We start from the raw sequence: 20,312 nt of genomic DNA, 5'->3' as shown, positions 1-20,312 counted from the left end.
TTTTGAACCCCGAAAAAATGGCTAGGCCGTCTTTTCGGGGGTGACTTAATTCCCCCTCCTTGCATCTTTGGGCGGGCAGCGACGGCTGGATGTTGACCTCGGCGTTGGTGGGGCACTTCGTATCGGGGTCAACGCAGGCAGCACCATATCCGGGTGTGCAACAAAAGTACTTCCTAACGGCAAGCCCCCCCCACCATTCCCCCCATTTCGCATGTTTTAATATAGGCCTTAATTTTGGGGGAGGGGCTTAATTTCATTTCATGCCTATAAAACATGCTGGGACTTCCTATTGGGGGAGGCCGTATTGTTGGAGAAACAGGGTATCTATCTATCTATCTATCTATCTATCTATCTATCTATCTATCTATCTATATCTATTTTCTATGTGTTATCTATATATGTAGATTATATATAATATAGGTATATACTATACGCTGGAGGAGAGTCAGATTTGTAGTTCTTTCAGCTTCCTATAAAAATGTTGGTGGTAATGAGATTGTATGCTGCATTTTTGCATCATGTAAAGATTTTAATCTTCCTTCTAAAATCCTGCTCTTAATAGCAATGTCTCATCTATGCCCACTCAACAGTTATATAAATTTTAAATATTTGCCATCTGTATTTGAAGCAGCTTTTAGCAATCGAACTATAGTTTATCAGAGGTATAATATATATATATGTGTGTGTTTTTCTACCAGTATGGTACTACACCATTGGTCTGGGCAGCAAGAAAAGGACATCTGGATTGTGTAAAGTATCTGCTGCAGATGGGAGCAGATGTAGATCAGGAAGGAGCTGTGAGTATAACTTTTATTTTTTAAAAAAAATACTAGTTAAAATATATTTCTAATCAAAAGTAACATATTTATTAATTGTATCAGTTTATAAGTTCCCTCAGTTATCCAAGTGAATCTAGACATCATGCAACACACCAGGGAAGTAAATGCCAAGAACTGAATAGTGAAGGTTTGATGTCAAACACAAGCTTCTTGTTATTATTATCTTGTCAAAGTAAAGCATTTGTAAAAAAAAAATGAAAGCAACAGAAAAATATGCAATTAACATTTGGTATTGAAGAAATGAATACATTAGAAGAAAATATACTGATTCATTTTAGTAAGTTTATTTTATTCTCTTACAGAATTCTATGACTGCACTTATTGTAGCAGTAAAAGGAGGCTTTACAGATTCAGTGAAAGAAATCCTGAAAAGAAATCCAAATGTGAACTTAACAGATAAAGATGGAAATACAGCTTTGATGATTGCTTCAAAGGAGGGACACATAGAAATTGTGCAAGATCTCCTAGATGCAGGAACCTATGTGAATATTCCTGATCGAGTGAGTATGTGTTTGTGTGGCATAGAAATGTTGCCTTATTTGTGTGTGCCACAATAGTTTGGGAAACTAATTTGGGAGTATTTGAAGTAGATATTGACTCTGTTGTATGCTAATTTCAGAGTGGAGATACTGTGCTGATTGGGGCTGTCAGAGGTGGTCATGTTGAAATTGTGAGAGCATTGCTTCAAAAATATGCTGATATAGACATTAGAGGTCAGGTAAGTAATTCTCTGTTTAAGAGTACGCTTCTGAATGTGCCATTTAGAGAATGTAGAAGCATCCCTTATAGATAGGAGACATATTATCAGATAATATTTATATTCTGGAAAAAATGCTCATGCTAAATGCTAGCGTTTGACTCTTGCAAGTATATTTCTCAAACTTTACTGCACATTGTTTCTTCATTAGAATGTAGAACAGATAGTTTCATTTTTATCTATAGTATACAGATAGTAGTCAACTTACAACCACTCATTTAGAGACTGAAGTTACAGTGGCACTGAAAAAAATGACTTGCAGCTAGTGCGCATGCTACGGCGGTTACAGCACCCTCATTATCATGTGATCAAAATAGTCTGGTAATTGGCTCGTATTTATAATGGTTGTAGCGTCCCAGGGTTATATGATTGCCTTTTGCTTCGTTCCCAGCCTGTTTCTGACAAGAAAAGTCAATTGGGTAAACCAGATTTGCTTAATGATCATATGATTAACAGTGGCAAAGATTTACCTAACAATTGTGGTTAAAAAAAAAAAGTCATAAAATTGGTCCCATTGACTTAACTATCTTGCTTAGCAACAGAAATCATGGTCACAATTGTGGTCATAAGTTGAGGACTACCTGTAATTGTTTTGACACTTAGCTGTTATGAGCTACAGGTAGTCCTCGACTTACAACAGCTCATTTAGTGATTGTTCAAAGTTACAGCGGCACTGAAAAAAGTGACATTATCATTTTTCACTCTTACAACCATTGCAGCAGCCACCTTCGTGACCTGATCAAAATTTAGACACTGGGCAACTGGCTCATATTTATGATGGTTGAAGTATCCTGGGGTTATGTTATCACCTTTTGTGACCTTCTGACAGCAAAATCAATGGGAAAATCAGATTTACTTAACAACAGTGTTACTAACTTAACAACTGGAGTGATTCACTTAACAGTTGTGGCAAGAAAGATTGTAAAATGGGGCAAAATTAACTTGTCTTGCTTAGGAACAAAACTTTTGGGCTAAATTGTGGATGTAAGTTGAGGACAATGCTGTACTTACATCAGGTATGCAAGTTTGGGTTCAAAATAAGTATATGCATAATAATAACAGTATTATCATTTTTAGGCAGACTACTTACGTATATATTTCCATCCTGAATAAAAAACCACTGAGTTATTCATATTTAAATAATGCACATATAAGGTATATTTGGTTTATGAAATTAATCCAACTGGCTTTTAAAATGTTTATCATGTGTGTTATTCATTTATAGGATAATAAAACAGCTTTATATTGGGCTGTTGAAAAAGGAAATGCTACCATGGTAAGAGATATTTTGCAGTGTAACCCAGACACTGAAATATGTACAAAAGTAAGTATATAATTGTTTCTAATCGTGAATAAGCTTTATAATATGTGATTTTGGTGCATATTATTATTGTTTTTTATTTTTAAAAACCATAGTCCTTGAACTTTATTAATAACCTTTATTTAATAATAAACTTGAAGTTTATAATATTTCTGTTTACACAGCAATAACCTGTACTGATTTTCTTAGAAGTGTGATATGTATTTATTAAATTTATATATACCAATAACTTTATTATATATCTCCCAATTGCTGCTTATTACTTTTTAGAATAGTACTAGACAGTAAAATAAAATGCATTTTTCTTATGAATGCATGCATTTAGACTTAACTACTAAAACTAAGTCTGTTCAGTGTGACCTTGAGAGCTGTTAGTCAGGTCTACTAACAACATATGGGTTTTTTTTTTGGAGTTGATATGATTTCTTTTTTGTCTTCTGTAATTTTTAGGCTTCCCAGTGTCAGCCTATACTTAAATAATTAGGAAGGATATAGCAATGATAGTATTTGGATATAATACAGTCAGCAATCAAATAATACCAGTTAGATTTGAATATGGCATTCAGTTATAACAGCAAAGATATGACCAGAACTATATTGGCGATACAGAACAGAAAGATATTAAAATATAGTGAAGTTGAATTTTAAAGAAAACAGTATAGGCAGAGCTTATAGATAATGAAAATAGAAAATAGTTTTATTATTGAGAACAGAATTGTACAGACAACGATTTTTCTTGTAATACTTTCTGGAAGCAAAAGTTGGGATTTTAAGGAGTAGGGTTTAAAGAGTTCTAATATTTTTAAACTTTGGTATTGGAAAAAATTTCAGAAAACAAATGGATCATAGAACAGATCTAGGAATGCCATTAAAGGTACAAAAAATGACTAGGTTCAAATTATCTTAGTTTGTATATATTATGTGAAGACTAATTCTCTAAAGAAGTTCATAATTCTTGAAAGGTATTAAAAAAGAGAATGATCAGCAGCTAAGTAGATGGACTCAATTACAGTGGCACACTGTCAGAAAATTTGAAGGGCTGGTTTGAGGACACATCATCCTGGAGAAATTCTAAGTGGTCACTAAGAGTTGACACTAAGTTGATGGCTTATAATCAAATAATTAATTTCAGCTGGTTTGCATATTTTCAGTGATTAAAACATATAGTTAAACAGCTGTTGATATAATTAAAAGCTAGTAAAAATAATGTGGCTAAAATTAGAATGCATCTCAAACCATTCTATTAGAAAAGGGTTTTGTCATGAAATATAATTTGGCTTAAAAAAAAGTTAAATGTTCTTTATCTGTTCCTCAAGTGTCTGCTATATCTTTTTCTTTTTTCTTTTAGGACGGTGAAACACCTCTTATAAAGGCAACCAAAATGAGAAATATTGAAATAGTTGAGCTTCTGCTGGACAAAGGAGCAAAAGTTTCTGCTGTAGATAAGGTAAAATCTAATTGTTGAGCAATGAGAAAAGCACAGTTAAAAGTAAAATATTGGTGGAGAGCTCACCCCCAATACTTTTGATGAAGGCAAAAAAATGGATCTGCTTAAAAAAATGACTTTCTAAACTTTTCTCATTTGGTAAGAATATAACAACGTGAGAAAACAAATAATTTAAAGAATATGTTAAATTATTTTTGTAAGAAATAAAGGAATGGGGAAGACTTAACTTGAGTTTTTGACTTTTTGAGAAATGCAAGTAAAACTATAGAAAGAAATCCAGATTCAAGAGAAAATTATGATTGGCACATGCATGGACACTTGTCAAGAACACTTTAAACAAAATGAAGACTATAATAGCTGTAGAGAAGATACAATTGCTGTAAGATACTCTTGACAGGTGTACATCATGTCCACTGTGCTCCAAATTGCATTTTGTCCTTTATATCTCTGTAGAGTTCTTATATGATTATGCATCTATTAACTTACAACAACTCTTTCAGAAAGGAGACACTCCACTACATATTGCTATTCGTGGCAGGAGCCGTAGGCTTGCAGAACTGCTTTTACGAAATCCTAAAGATGGCAGGCTACTTTATAGGCCTAATAAAGCTGGTGAAACCCCTTACAACATTGATTGCAGCCATCAGAAAAGTATTTTAACTCAAGTCTTTGGTGCTAGTAAGTATTTAGGATTTTTTAAAATATAAATATTTCTGATACTTTGGAAAATATATTTCTGGGATGCTGAGAAAACATTTAATGATTAAATATTGAAAAATGTCAGCCCAGCAGGAGTTATTTTTAAATATAATGATAAATGCTGTTTTAGAAATATGTTAGAATAGTCTAGCTTCTTCCTAAACTTGTGCATATCTTTCTTCCTATATGTGTGGGAGAATTTTAAACAGGTTTTAATTTAATCTGCTCTCTAATTTTGATCCATAGTTTGTAGATCCAAACAATAGTTTGTAAATCCAAAAGTCTACAAACTCTTCCAGGCTTTTTGGATGGAGGAAGCTAAAATTGTTCCTATCAAGCTAAACCAATTTGAAATATTGAAATCAATATTTTCTGCCTTTTAGCACCAGGTAAAAATCTGACTACTAAGACAGGATTCATTACCAAAAGGTTGAATAGATAGAGGTGGATTGCCTGATGACCTCTATATATTTTAGGATATACCTCTCAAATTTCTTTGCTATTAGCCATGCTAGCTGTGGGGATTGATGGGGTTTTTTGCACAATCAGTTTGCCATTTGCCGTGTAGAGTAATTGAGGATGAAAGTCAATAAGAATTGCCTTTTAGATCAGGTGTGTCAAACTCGTGGGATGGATGCGTCACATGCTGGCCCCGCCCCCGCCCAGTTTAGCGAAGGGGAAAAAAGTCCTGATATATCACATGACGCCTGCTGTGACAATGCGAGTTTGACACCCCTGTTTGATCTGTTTTCTTATTCTTGGTATGGGAATGGAAAATAAACATGCAACTATTGCATTTGTCTTTATAGAATAATTATGCTGGCTGGCTGGCTATGATCTGGTATTAGTAATTGAAGAACAGGGCAAAAAACCAGATGATTTTTACAAGTTTATTTGTGTTGCAGGGCACTTGTCTCCTACTGAATCAGATGGGGATATGCTGGGTTATGATCTCTACAGCAGTGCATTAGCTGACATTCTTAGTGAACCAACAATGCAGCCACCAATTTGTGTTGGGCTGTATGCCCAGTGGGGAAGTGGCAAATCTTTCTTGCTCAAGAAACTTGAAGGTAAATATTTGATTTGAATACTTACTGAATACTAAACAACAGCTTGGTTATTATTATTACTATTACTATTAAGTTTATTTGCTGGCTATCTCACTATTTGAGGTAAGTTGTTTTTTATTTATTTAAAAATGTATTTATTTAAAGAATGTGTACAGCCATCCATTTCAGATGTTGCAACTGTGGGTGGCAAACAATGAATTAAAAAAAAAAACACTTTCAAATAATTATTTCAAAGAATAAACAGTTTCAATAGGAATCCAACACATTAATAAGTAACTAGGAAATTACAATCGTATCTTTCTAGATTCTGTCCTGTTCATTTGATTCAAAGTAAACAACATGAAAATTGGAGAGCAATCTTTATATCTAACATAAATTCAGAACTGCTATGTGAAAAAAACCCTTTTCCTCTAACTGTTCACAATCATTGGATAAACCTATCTTTTGTACTAATATTTTTTTAAAGAAACTTGCTTTTTATGTTTGCACTTATTCACAAGCTTTAAATTTTTCTCAGAGAGAATTGTTTATGTCTTACAATGATTTTTCCTTTTTTTTGTTTTTAGTAGATGTGTTAAATAGAATTATGTATGATTATATTGTACATTTTTATAGTACAATGTAACTGGCAATTGTATTTTTCCTTATCTTTTAATCTGATTTTTAAAACAGCCGTATATTGCACATTCTTATTACTTTATTCATCAGAGGTACATGATACTTTATCAACTCATAGATTTCCCAATTCAAGTGAAATGGTACATGTGTGGTTGGGATTCTTTTGCTTCGCTGTGCGTTTGTTTTGATATTTTGTGTTAAATGGTCTGTTTGCCGATCTAGAGGGATTATTTTAGATACTTCCCTTTTGTTTAAATTATTATCATCAGTAAATTTTGTCACTTTTGTGGTCTGTGGTAATTTCTAGATAACTGATGAACAAATACGAAAGCATGAGTCCAAATACAAACATTTCTGCAGTTCCACTGTGAAAACCAACCATTTATTTGTATCTTTTTTTCTTAGTACTTTAATTCTTTTATCCATAAAATCTCTTTGGCTGAGTGAAAGTATTAAACAGTCCAGCTTGCCTCCTGAAGTCTGGGTATTCAATCACTGGAGGTTTTCAAGACATGATTGGACAGCCATTTGTCTGGGATGGTATGAAGAATCCTGTACAGCAGTGATCCCCAACCTTTTTTACGCCGCGGCCCGGTATCCCCAACCTTTTTTATGGCGCGGCCCGGTACCGACAGCTGGGCGCCGCCATCTTGTTTTGATGAAAAAGTGCTTCCGGTGAGCTTTCTACCGGAAAAGCTCACGGAAGCACTTTTTCATCAAAACAAGATGGCGGCGCCCAGCAAGCCAGCGGCCCGGTAGGACTTGTTCCACGGACCGGTACCGGTCCGCGGACCGGTGGTTGGGGACCCCTGCTGTACAGGATGGAAGGTTGTTCTATACCAAAGTCCCTTCCAACCGTACAGTTCTATGGAAAATTCACTTCAATTTGTAAAAGATTACAACAGTATCAAGGGAATCACCTTTATTTTTCGTGAAAATAGTATCTATCTTGGTAATTTTATGTTCACTAAAAATTATTTCTCTCTTTTTAGATGAAATGAAAACATTTGCAGGACAGCAGATTGAACCTTTGTTCCAATTTTCCTGGCTTATTGTGTTCCTTTCACTTTCATTGTGTGGCAGCCTTGGCTTATTGCTTGCATTTACCGTAGATGAAAAACTTGGAATAGCAGTGGCACTGAGCTTATTGGCACTGCTATACGTATTTTTCAGTAAGTTTTCTTTTAAGTGAAATTAATTTTTAACTTATTGCATGTTTAAAATTAAGCTGGTACTTTAATGCATAAATGAAGCAAAAGTCAAATCACATTGAAAACTATACCAATGTCACGAGTTGAAAGATCTGTAATTTTGTGGAAATCCTTTCTAGAAAAGAGTATGTATAGAAATTATATCTGTATCACCCCCCCCTCAATCAAAACCATTTGTAAAACACATCGGATGATAGATGTATCATCCAGCAGGAACTCTAATTAACACATTGTATTAAAAAGCATAAACTTTGGTGAATTGGAATTCACTTCATCAGATGCATACAGTGACTAGACTGATCTACTATTTAAACAGGAATAAAGCGGAAAGGAAGGACGGGAAGGCAGGTTGGTGTAGACGACCAAGTTAGATGTAGGATAGATTGCAAGTGTCTTATTAATTAACTATAATATGTTAAAAACTATATTTGTTGATTGATGTGTATCATAAGAAAACATTTAACAAACCAAATTCCTTCTGTTTTTCCCCCTAAAATTGTTGTGGGACTGAATGAAAATATATGATTTTCTTGTATAGCAGTGTAGTAAAATGTACTATATAACATCTTGTAATACTTTCTATAAATGATATTAATATTTAAAATATCTAAACCATCTTGTTTTAGCTGTAATATATTTTGGGAGCCGAAGAGAAGGAGAAAATTGGAATTGGGCATGGGTGCTTAGTACAAGATTGGCAAGACATATCGGCTACATGGAATTACTTCTTAAACTCATGTTTGTGAACCCACCTGAGTTGCCAGAGCAAACTACTAAAGCCTTACCCGTCAGGTTAGAACAATTTATCATACTGTTTTGTTACAGATAATGGTTTTTAAAAGGTTTAATATTGTAAGACCTTTATTGTGGCCCAAATTTGCTAGAATTACTGAGCTGTAATCTTTAAAAGAATGTTATCTGATACTCTTTTAAAGAATTATATTGTATTAGCTATGGATTCTGATGCTTTACTTAAAAATTCATAAATGGCTGCATTATGTATAAAACTTGTCATTTTCCATGTTAGGTCTATTCATTCTGAAGTAAATTTTAATGTAATATTATTTAATAGTCCATCAACATTGGATTGATTTCTTGGGAGGCATTGTTTTACAAAAGTACCGGTCACTTCAATAGTTTCATTCATCTATTGCAGCGGTCGCCAACCGGTGGGCCGCAAGAAAATTTTGGTGGGCCCCAGAGAAATCTCACCCCCAGAGCACCCCCCCCCAAGCAATTAATCCAGACTGCGCAGAAACACAAGGCTGCTCAGCCCACATGGTCCGTGGGAACCCTCCCCGCCCACTCACTTCTTACCCAGCAAACTTATCTGCTAAGTTGCTATTTTTCCTTTTTCCAACCATCATCTGTTCTGCTGTGCTGGGAGATTTAGATTAGCTAGGAAGCAGGAAATGGTTGGATTTCTTGCTTTCTAGCTAAGCACAGCCAAACCTCCTTTAGGACTGAAGGTTTGCTTGCAAGCAAATTCAGTGCAAACTCATGACAAGCAAATTTGAGAGACTGAGCTAGCTGATGGCAGATAGATAGATAACTGAATGGTTCTGTGAGCAACTCAATCTGCCTGCTTTGCCTGATTTTGGATAAAAATTGCTTTTTCTATATAAAAAAAATCAATATTTACATACATGGTGTGTTGTGAATTAATTTTGTGAGTTTGCTTGCTAGCAAATTTTATGAGTTTGCTTGCAAGCAAATTTTATGTGACAGACTGAGCTAGCCAATGGCAGATAGATAGATTTCTGAATGATTCTGTGAGCAACTCAATCTGCCTGCCTGCTTTGTCTGATTTTGGGTAAAAGTTACTCTTTCTTAAAATAAAAAATTCAATATTTACATGCATGGTGTATTGTGAGTTAATTTTATGAGTTTGCTTGCTAGCAAATTTTATGAGTTTGCTTGCAAACGAATTTTATGTGACAGACTGAGTAGCCAATGGCAGATAGATAGATCTCTGAATGAATCTGTGATTCTGTGAGCAACTCAATCTGCCTGCTTTGCCTGATTTTGGGTAAAAGTTGCTCTTTTTTATAAAAAAATCAATATTTATATAAATATTTATAATATTCACATACAAGCCATGCCCAGCCAGTCACATGACCACCAAGCCACACCCACAAATTAGGCCACACCCACAGAACCAGTTAGTAGTCCCTGGGATCTAAAATTATGAGTTTGGTGGTCCCTGAGGTCCAAAAGGTTGGCGACCCCTGTTCTATTGTGTCCCTCAAAATTCTATTTTATTTCCATACATTTAATGCATACATATATTGAGGCAGCTTGCCCTGGTGTTCAGTGCCACTGATAGGATCTTTCTCACTCTTTCCCTTTAAATCTAAGAAAGTGGATTGAGTTCTAAATTTATTTCATTTATGTATTAAGGTTTGTATCCCTCTCGAGTCTGAAGAGACTGATTGGCTTACTTTATTCTCTACAGTAAAAGAGTAAAATACAATCAGCAATTCACAAAAAATAAAATCCCCAACATCTTCAGAATATTATATGTCACACACAAGAAAAACTTATAAAGGAAGCCTTACCTTTCATTATGGGTCTGTTTCTAAGACTTTCTAGAATATGCACATTTTAATACTTTCAAAAAATCAAGAGTATCTGATACCAATGATTGGGGACTCAGCAGCTGGTCTGCATTTACTCTCATTTGCAGTGTCCCACAGTCATGTGACCATGATTTTAAATGTTTTTGCTGGAAGTCAGCATTAACTTCTGATTTCTAGCAGAAAAATGCCCCTGAGTTTTATTATCACTAAAAATCAGTGAAACATAATGAAATATAATAAAATAATGGAACATGATGAAATGTCTAATCCACATTTTATTTGTGAGACAATATCAAAACTTAATACTTTATTTGAATTTTATTGGTAGGTGCCTTGAACACTGCTTTGCAGGAAGGAGAAATACAAATGCATTAAGGGTATTAGCCCACAATAAATTATGCAGAAAATTGTTTGACACTGTGATCAGTGTCAATCTGGCTTGTAATAAAATTATCATTGTAGTCTACTGGTAACTAATGCAGAAATGTATTCTTAGGAAGACTTTTACCAAGTTATTTAAAAACTACCAATAACTACTGAATTTGCTCTATTTGCTCAAGCTCTACAAAGAGGCATTTGGATTAAATATGTAATCAAAAATATTTCTATATTTTGTTTTAAATATAGTCTTCATAGTTATGAAGAATACTGTCAATAGTTGTATAAATAATGGGAATGATTAAATAAATGAATTAATTTATCATTTCTTTAATAATAAAATAATATATTAAAATTAAAACCATTAGATTAGTAATGAAAGCTCAGCAATTTAAAAATGTCCTAATAAAAGGAAAAACTCAATTTGTACCAATCAGTAACAATCTACAATTATTTGTTGTTTAAGGTTTCTCTTTACAGATTACAATAGATTGTCCAGCGTAGGTGGAGAAACCTCAATGGCTGAAATGATTGCCACCCTTTCAGATGCCTGTGAGAGAGAATTTGGGTTTTTAGCAACACGTCTTTTTCGTGTATTCAAAACTGAAGAAACTCAAGGTATGTGTGAAGTTGTTGAATTGACCTTTTCTTTTGTTTTTCAGTGATAGCGGCACATTCCCCTCCCCAATACATTTTTCTTTATGATTCAGTCAATGTGAAGTGATGAAGGTATTGGATTAGGATTGGGAAATTCCATGTTCAAGGCCAACCTTGGTTACGGAAATTTACTTGGTGGCTTTGGTCCATTCAGTGTCACCGGATTCATAGGACTGCTGCTAAACTCTTTTGTGAATTGTCTTGAGTTCTTGTAAGCAAATGCAGAATATAAATCTAAGAAACAATATTGATATGCAGTGTTGTTTCACGTTAAAATGCAAAACTAGGACATATAAGTAATGGTCATTCTGCTCAAAATCCTAAACACCTTAGAGCTAAGTGGGAACCAGAGTTGAAAATTTCCATGATTTAAAGGGGACAAGACATTACATCCTTTAAGCAAAAGAATGTTGTTGAGTAGATACTCTCTACGCAGATCAGGACTCTAGAAAACTTTAAAGTAAGAATCTGAGAGTAAGAATTACAGTGAAGTTTACTTCAGAGTATTTATGCATAGCTTTTCTTGGGCTTTTACAAGGGCAACAGGAGAGTTTCACTTAAAATTATCCTAAGTTTAATGAGCTTCACTTATTAGGCAACCAGAAGTAGGTCTTTTCTTCTGTCATATCCAACTTACAGAATACAGGAATAAAATTCAACCCCTGTTCTTTCAGTTTTCAGGAAAGGGTTTAAACCTTTCTATTTAGCCATGGTTTTTAATTTGATTAACAATAATCAATTATTTTGTGAGTTTTATTTTTTTTTAATAGTTAGTTGACTTGGGTGCCTAGTAAGCAAAAAGGCAGAATATAAATGATATAAAATGTATGTATTTGAAGTTATAAATTGTGTTTATCAATTGCTGCTTTGTCTCCTAGGAAAAAAGAAATGGAAGAAAACTTGTTGTCTCCCATCTTTTGTTATCTTCCTCTTTATTCTGAGCTGCATTGTTGCTGGGATCACTCTTACAGCTTATTTCAAAGTGAATCCTGAAAACACGACAGTGAATGCTATTCTGATTTCATTTTTATGCGTTGTGGGTTTGAGCTTTATCTTGAACTGTCGCACGTGGTGGCAAGTGATGGACTCCATCTTAAATTCACAGAGAAAACGGCTTCACAGTGCTGCTTCAAAACTACACAAACTGAAGAGTGAGGGATTTATGAAAGTACGTATTATATAATATAGCAGTTTTGAATTATGTGAGTTTTGTTTAAAGACCACCAGAACACAGTTTAGGAATGAAATGTTCCAGAGAGTGGCATTTGGTTTACCTCTAGATCATACTGTTATGAGGACAGTAAGGTGAGTTTTCCAGAAGTAAATTCCCCAAACTGGGTTTATATCATTCTGCATATATTTTTCTAAAGGAAACAGGCCCATTTCAGAGGCAGACTATTCTCAGTATGCTTTGAACACTTCAGGTTTGGAGGATTCAGTTCTGAAACTGACAAGCTTTCCTGTAGTGGAAGGAAAATGGAATATTTTAAGGCTCTTTGGAATGTTCCTGAATCAGTTTTGCACTTTCTGAGTTTAGTTTAACTTGTAATTGATCATGAAGACTCATAAAAATGAAGCAGTTTATCAATAAGATCAAGGATACCCAACCCCGGGCCACAGATGAGTACTGGCCCATGTTACTGGCCTGTTAGGAATCAGGCTGGTGGTGAGCAGCAGGTGGCTGAGCAAAACTGAACCCTCCCCCCCCCCCAACACCTGGTCCGTGGAAAAATTGTTTTCCATGAAACTGGTCCCTGGCGCCAAAAAACTTGGGGACTGCTGAAGTAGATAACTAAACATTATGAGTAAAATTACTTTAAATACTGGGGGGAAAGCTACATTTATGGCATTTAAATTAGAAGTTTGTCTCTCTCTTTTTTTTAAATAAAGTTTTATTTGGGTTTTCACACACAAAATGCAAGTAAAACATCTTTTTTGAAAATAGCATGGTCCCGGGTTGAACTTTTTTATACAGACACAAAACTCAATTTCATGCTCCCTTTTGTGTTCTATTCCATATCTTACACTATTTTACATTTTCTATATAGTTTTCCCCCTCTTTTAATTTTCTCAATTTTATTTTGATTATCTCATCTCAATTCAAATCATTATATTTATACTTTTGTCTGTTCTGTTTCAATTTCATATTTTCTCATTAAACAAATTTTCTCCTGTAGTTACTAATTGGAGTATGACACCTTTATATCTTTTAATTACATCCATTCAACTCTTATTTAAACTTCAATATATACCTTAAGTTTATGACCTTCAATATAATACATAATTTCCAATTGAATTCTGCTTGGTACATTCTTATAATACACACTATATTCTTTTTAAAAAAAAGAAAGATTGTAAGTATATGTAATTATAAACCCTCATTCCATTCCAGTTCAGTTCTATCATTAATAATCATGAAAATCTTAACATCTTTAACACTTCTTTTCAATTAAATAATCTCCATAATTAATTTTTCTCTTATTTCTCTTCACATATGTTTTATAAATCATTAAATATACCTTTTGTTACATTTATTTATTGACAAGCATTCCACTGAATTATGATAGCTATTTTATCAGACATTTTAATCATACATTGTTTCATATTTTCTAAAATTATTTCTGCTTCTAATATAACAATACTATCTTATGTACCTTTGCAGAATCCCCTTTTCCATTAAATTTTCACCCATTATCTCTAAATAGGCCTTGTTTCTCTATATTTTGTTTCTGTCCTTTATAACTTCTTTTCCTTTCTTTCTTCCCTCTCATCTTCTCCCTCCCCTTTTTACCCCCTTGTCTCTCTACTTCTAATTCTCTCTTCTGCATTTCCCTCTTCTGTTGCTTTCTGATTTTATACTTATTTTTCACTGTATTTTTTTTAGAGTTGTTTTTCCCCATCTTAAACTTTCCATTCTCTTTCCCCCCTTTCCTTCCCCCCCCATCTAAGATTACTTGTTCATTAAAGATGGCTTCTTCTTTGTCGCAATCTTCTTGTTCTGCAGACATTTCTTGTTGTTTCTCATAATTCCAAATCTCCATTTCTAAAAACTGAAATACGAAGCCAAAAGAACCTCTCCCTTCTTGTGCATCTTCTTTGTACTTTTTAAGTTCCATTTTCAGTTCTTCTAAAAGTGGAGCCATTTTAAACAGTTTTAAACAACCACCCGATTGATTTTAGTCATTCAAAACAATAACCAAGAATCCAGAAATCATCAAGTAATCCAGATAGTCCCGAGTTATATCTTCTTATTTCTTTTTCGACTTTCTCTTCCTGGGGTTTTTGTTGCAATATTTCAGTTAGAATGTATCTTTTGGAAGTCTTGTTGAGATTTTGCTGTAAGTTCTTTTTTAATTCCAGGCAGTCTCCTCCCTTCCAGATCCTACCCTTTTATTCTTTTTCTCTCCTTTCCTGTTTTCAAAAGCTTTTGATTATCCAGAAATCTTTATTATCCCTTTGACTTTTTATTTTCAGCATTAAATGCCTATTGATGTCAAAGTGGATTTTTTTTCCAATTTCTTGCTTAAGTCTCTTAGCTGTCAGTATAGGAAAAGGAGGAAACCAAATCTTTTCCCTTTTCTCTCTCCTTCGCAGCTTAAAAATCTTTTTAGGGAACAATGTTATTGTTTTTTAACAGTTTCAATTCCAGGGTACCTTATTTGTTGCTTTTGCTGTTGGACCCCGTCAACCAAAACTTTCTCTTCTTATCTTCCTCCCGCACATTCTTTTCCGGTTGAGTTTTTCTTTGTGGTGACCATTTCTGACCACCGCTGCAACCGCCTTTGGGAAAGGGAGTAATGGCCAGCTGGAGAGGAGAGATGCGGCTCTCCTCAACCCTGCTGGCAGTCTCCCCACTCTTCACCACCTCTACGTGGTGGCTTAGCCCCGAAACCAGCTGGCTTGGGGCGCTCCAGCAGCGAAGTTTGTCTCTTTTAATATGTTTGTAGGATTGACGTTAAGATGACTGTATTTTTATTTTTGTAGGTTCTTAAATGTGAAGTGGAGCTGATGGCAAAAATGGCAAAAACTATAGATAGCTTTACTCAGAATCAAACCAGGCTTGTAGTAATTATTGATGGATTGGATGCCTGTGAACAGGATAAAGTTTTACAGATGCTTGATACAGTAAGTGTTTAATTGATTTGCCTTTCAAATGTGACTATGAGGCAAGACATTGGAAATGTTCTAATAATTTGCTTTAATTCATATAGCTAATTAAATTCTGAAATAAGTGGAACAAATTATAGCTACTTGTTTTACTGCTTTCACTGAGATTTGCAGCTCAATTCTGTGTACGTTGGAAACCTCTCAATAGATTCAGTGGACTTATTCCTAAGTAGAAATTTATAGCATTGATTATAAATACAAATACATGCTAATTTTAAAATGATAGTCAATTAATGTAGTGAACATGGATTAGTGGAGGCACTTCTGTTTGTCATTCCATGCCACAGTGCTTCGAGCCATTTCTTAAGCCATCTCAGGAACAGTATGGAGACTTCATTTAGTTCAAGGAAAGTTTCATTGTCCAAGCAATCCCTCGGGTATAATGAAAACTATATTTCACATATATTGTTTTATATCTTAAGAAATATTTAAATGTTTACAGTGCTAGGAAAAATAGATGGGTTGTGATATATACTACCTGTAATATATGTAATCAGAAGAAAACAGCAATGGGACATCTTCCATCCCGAATACTACATAATAATTGTGCCCTGAACTAGTTGTGATCCTCCCTCCCTCCCTCAGTTTAATTAATTTTCTTTCCTTTTCACAGGTCCGAGTCCTTTTTTCTAAAGGTCCATTTATTGCCATTTTTGCTAGTGATCCCCACATCATTATCAAGGCAATTAATCAGAATCTGAACAGTGTACTAAGAGACTCAAATATAAACGGACATGATTACATGAGGAATATAGTTCATTTACCTGTATTTCTTAATAGTCGTGGACTCAGTAGTGCTAAAAAGATGATGGTAGCTGCGACCACAAATGGAGATGTTCCATATACAGATAGTTCAGGTATGGTAGCAAAATTATAAATAAGAAATAAGATTATTAGTATTAGCTGGAGAGAGAGACAGAGAGAGGGAGGGAGGGAAAGGGAGAAAGAGAGAGAATGTGTGTGCATATACAGTAGATTTATTTTCACAGGTAGTTTTTATTTTTTCTGCATTTTTATATTGCTTTCAGTATTTTATGAATAAAAAGGCAGAATTAAAAAAGGTGCTAATAACCTATAGTTTATTAGAATTGCATTTTAATCAGAAAATATTTTTAGGATTTCATGAAGACATTGATCGAAGAGTTTCACAGAATAGCCTGGGAGATGTGACTAAGCTTGGAAGTAAAACAACTCTCAACAGAAGGGTAAGAAATTGGCAGTCATGGAAGAAAAATCATTGAATATGTTCTATCAAACAGTTGTCCAATAGATTTAAGTGGGATTTGTTGGATCTAATTTAAATGTGATGAAAACCCTCCAAGCTGAGTGTTTCTACAGATTTGGCATGCAAGCAAGGAAATGGTCTCTCTTACAACTTTATTGACTATTTTTACTTCCTGCTGGGTAGAAAAAGAAAAAAGAAAGGCTTCTGTACCGATGCAAATTACTACTTGAAAGTGATCCTTGGGATCTTAATCTGACTCGATGCGATATTATTTAATACATTTTTATGCTGCATTGTAGGTGAACTTCTGATAAGGCAAATTCCAGTCAAAGCATTCAGAATAAAGCAGAGTTTAATTATATAGAGCTCCAGTAATAAGTCTGATAACATTTGAGAAGTAATGAAAAACTTCAAAGGGCTTCTGAGATTTGAAAAAAATATCCATATGCCTGGCACACTGTAAATGAAAATAGTATAATACTTTTTCTTTAAATTAGGATACCTACAGAAGAAGGCAAATGCAGCGTACCATTACACGTCAGATGTCTTTTGATCTGACCAAACTACTGGTTACAGAAGACTGGTTCAGTGATATTAGCCCACAGACAATGAGGCGATTGCTTAATATTGTTTCTGTAACAGGTAATGTTTATTTATCAGTGCCAAACATTTATAATATTGATCTTCATGGTGAAAGCAGTTTGCCAGTGTAGTATTGGGGAATAAGCATATAGTTTGTTTCTAATCTTTTGCACTCTGTAATGAAATTAAGCAATATTAAAAACTACTGAATTAGAAACTATTCATGTGACAATTTAAAATTAGAAATGTGCAAACAATACTTCTGTCTTAAAAACGTTCTAAAGTATGGTAGCATTGTGGTGGCAGAATATACTTTTGTTTAAAGAGTACTGTATAATTGGTATTATTGTTCCTTAGCTAAGAATATCAGGCTTTCTCTTATCAAACTGAAGTCAGCTGAAAACAACACAGAGTTGTTGTGGATTTTTTGTTGGACAAACAGCCTCTCAAATTATTGTGAAAATAACCTAGATAATAAATTCTCCTTTCTGCAAATGAAAGTTTATTTATGGAATAAATAAAAACTCCATTTAAAGAGAGAGCAAGATAGTTGTTACTTTCTTCTGGACTCCTTGCACATCTGTCCTTTCAAAAAGATATCTGCCTGCAGTAGAAAATTGGGGCTTTGTGCTCAGAAAGAAACAGCTTCTCCCTTTTCCAATGAAACTATTCCATTAGTGGAAGTATGGATATGAATTAAAAAGTATCAGATACAAAACGCAACATTTGGAGATTGCATTAAACTTTGGAAACAATACGCAGAAATATTTATTCCCATATTTTTAAAATGTTTGGATTGTTAAACAAATCCATTTGATTTATAGTTCAAAGATATAGCTGGGATGACAAATCTCTATTATGAAATTTCAATAATTAGACTGTTAGTTGTTATGCGTAATGTAAAATAAAATTCTTTATTGATACTCACGCAGTCAATCATATATTTGTATTAAAATACTGTGGCTTTGGTATGTTAAAATACAGAGTTAATTCAGAGGAGCATATAATGACTTGTAAGCTGAGATGTGATTCTTCTTAGGAAATTTTGTACTCTGATATTATTTTGTAGGAATGTGAACTATATTGCTAAGCATATAACTCTTGATTTTATAGGGCGTTTATTGAGAGCTAATCAGATCACTTTCAATTGGGATAGGCTGGCAAGCTGGATCAACTTGACAGAGCAATGGCCATACAGAACATCCTGGCTTATATTATATTTGGAAGAAACAGAAGGTGTTCCAGATCAACTAACTTTAAAAACAATCTATGAGAGGTAAGTGTTGTTTTAACAGTATAATCCGTTATTAAATGTTGGCTTCCTATCTATTTCTAATGACAAGTCTCTACCGGCTAATCCAAATATGGAGATCCACTTTGGTGTAAGGGTTAAGGTGCTGGCCTAGTAACCAGGAGACTATGAGTTCTAGCTCCTCCTTAGGCACAGATGCTGGCTGGGTGACTTTCGGCCAGTCACTCACTCTTAGCCAAGCTTACCTTGCAGTGTTATTGTAGGGAAAATGAGGAGGAGGAAATAGTATTAACAATGTTCCTTGACTTGAGTTACTTACCCATGTTTACCCAAAAAGGTCTTATATTAATTTTTGTTCCAAAAGACACATTAGGGTTTTTTCCTGGTTAGGTCTTATTTTTGGGATAATATGGTATTAAATACATCCATCGGCGTATAATACGACTTTTTCCCCCTGAAAATAGGGGGCAAATGATGTATGCGTGTTATACACCGATATAATGTTAAGAAGCCTTCGGTGAATGCTGCTGGGATCGGGGATCAAGGACACAAATGAAAGAAGGGGAGGGAGGAAGCAACCGAAGCCTGTCCTTCTCTCTGGGTCAGCTCTCTCAGTCGCTCTCTCGCTCCTCCACCAGCACAGGAAGAAACTGCTTCAAAGAGCGGGGGGGGCTTTTCCTGTCGCCGCAGCTTCCTGAAGCGCCCGTTTCTCCCCCCACCCCCACCCCGTCCGCCCGCCCGCCCGCCCGCAGTGCTCCGTTCTGCCTGCCTGCCTGCCTTCGTTAATGGTTGAATCGGAACAGCTTCGGCTGAGTAAAAGAGGCGACTAGTTATTATTCTCAGCCCGAAGCTGCTCCCAAACAACCAGAAACTAAGGCAGGCAGGCAGGCAGGCAGAACGGGACACTGTGGATTGAAGCGCACGCTGTGGGTGGGAGTGGGGTGAAAGCAGGCGCCGGAATAGCTGCGGCGACAGGAAAAGCCCCCGCTTCTTTGAAGCAGTTTCTTCCTTGGATGGTGGAGCAGCGAGAGAGCGAAGCCTCCTTCTCTTCTCTTCCCCCCGGTCCTTGCAAAAATTTTCTGCTTGAAACCGGTCCCTGGTACAAAAAAGGTTGGGGACCACTGATTTACCTTATAAGTGGTAATAATATTAATAAAAAAAAGTTCTGAGCTACCCTTATTTTGCTTCAAAGTTTTTATTTAGAAATTTAATTTTTTTCCTGAAATTTCCTCTTAAAATGAAGATGCGTGTTATACGCCTGTGCGTGTTATACGCCGATAAATACGGTACATCCATCTGGCTGACGAACTTAACTGGGGCTTATTTTGGGAGGTAGGGCTTATATTACAAGCACCTTGAAAAATCATGCTAGGGCTTATTTCCCAATTGGATCTTATTTTGGGGGTAAACATGGTATAATGTAATAAATGAGGAATTAAAATAACATTTTAAAAAATGAACTGAAGCTAATATTTAATCCAAATGTACAATTTGTCAAGATGAAACAGCC

The 20,312-nt window shown here is 34.9% G+C and overlaps 1 protein-coding gene across 3 annotated transcripts in view; it reads left to right on the top strand.

Annotated features, from left to right (window-relative positions):
• Positions 1 to 20,312, top strand: part of KIDINS220 (kinase D interacting substrate 220) — a 65,264-nt gene that overhangs the window by 13,095 nt on the left and 31,857 nt on the right. For all 3 annotated transcript variants that reach the window (XM_087946173.1, XM_026674332.2, XM_087946165.1), the window contains exons 7-22: positions 699 to 797; positions 1,142 to 1,339; positions 1,459 to 1,557; positions 2,822 to 2,920; positions 4,266 to 4,364; positions 4,865 to 5,042; positions 5,969 to 6,133; positions 7,744 to 7,923; positions 8,589 to 8,754; positions 11,386 to 11,537; positions 12,455 to 12,744; positions 15,561 to 15,701; positions 16,357 to 16,600; positions 16,860 to 16,948; positions 17,466 to 17,610; positions 18,664 to 18,826. In XM_087946173.1, coding sequence (XP_087802299.1) covers positions 699 to 797; positions 1,142 to 1,339; positions 1,459 to 1,557; positions 2,822 to 2,920; positions 4,266 to 4,364; positions 4,865 to 5,042; positions 5,969 to 6,133; positions 7,744 to 7,923; positions 8,589 to 8,754; positions 11,386 to 11,537; positions 12,455 to 12,744; positions 15,561 to 15,701; positions 16,357 to 16,600; positions 16,860 to 16,948; positions 17,466 to 17,610; positions 18,664 to 18,826 — 2,507 coding nt within the window. The remainder of the gene's footprint in view (positions 1 to 698; positions 798 to 1,141; positions 1,340 to 1,458; positions 1,558 to 2,821; positions 2,921 to 4,265; positions 4,365 to 4,864; positions 5,043 to 5,968; positions 6,134 to 7,743; positions 7,924 to 8,588; positions 8,755 to 11,385; positions 11,538 to 12,454; positions 12,745 to 15,560; positions 15,702 to 16,356; positions 16,601 to 16,859; positions 16,949 to 17,465; positions 17,611 to 18,663; positions 18,827 to 20,312) is intronic.

This window comes from Notechis scutatus, chromosome 1, assembly GCF_049901735.1.
Source record: "Notechis scutatus isolate UNSWTSFEM ecotype Mainland chromosome 1, rNotScu1.2, whole genome shotgun sequence".
NCBI classification, from domain to species: domain Eukaryota; kingdom Metazoa; phylum Chordata; class Lepidosauria; order Squamata; family Elapidae; genus Notechis; species Notechis scutatus.
This window is presented reverse-complemented; position numbering and strand designations above follow the sequence as displayed.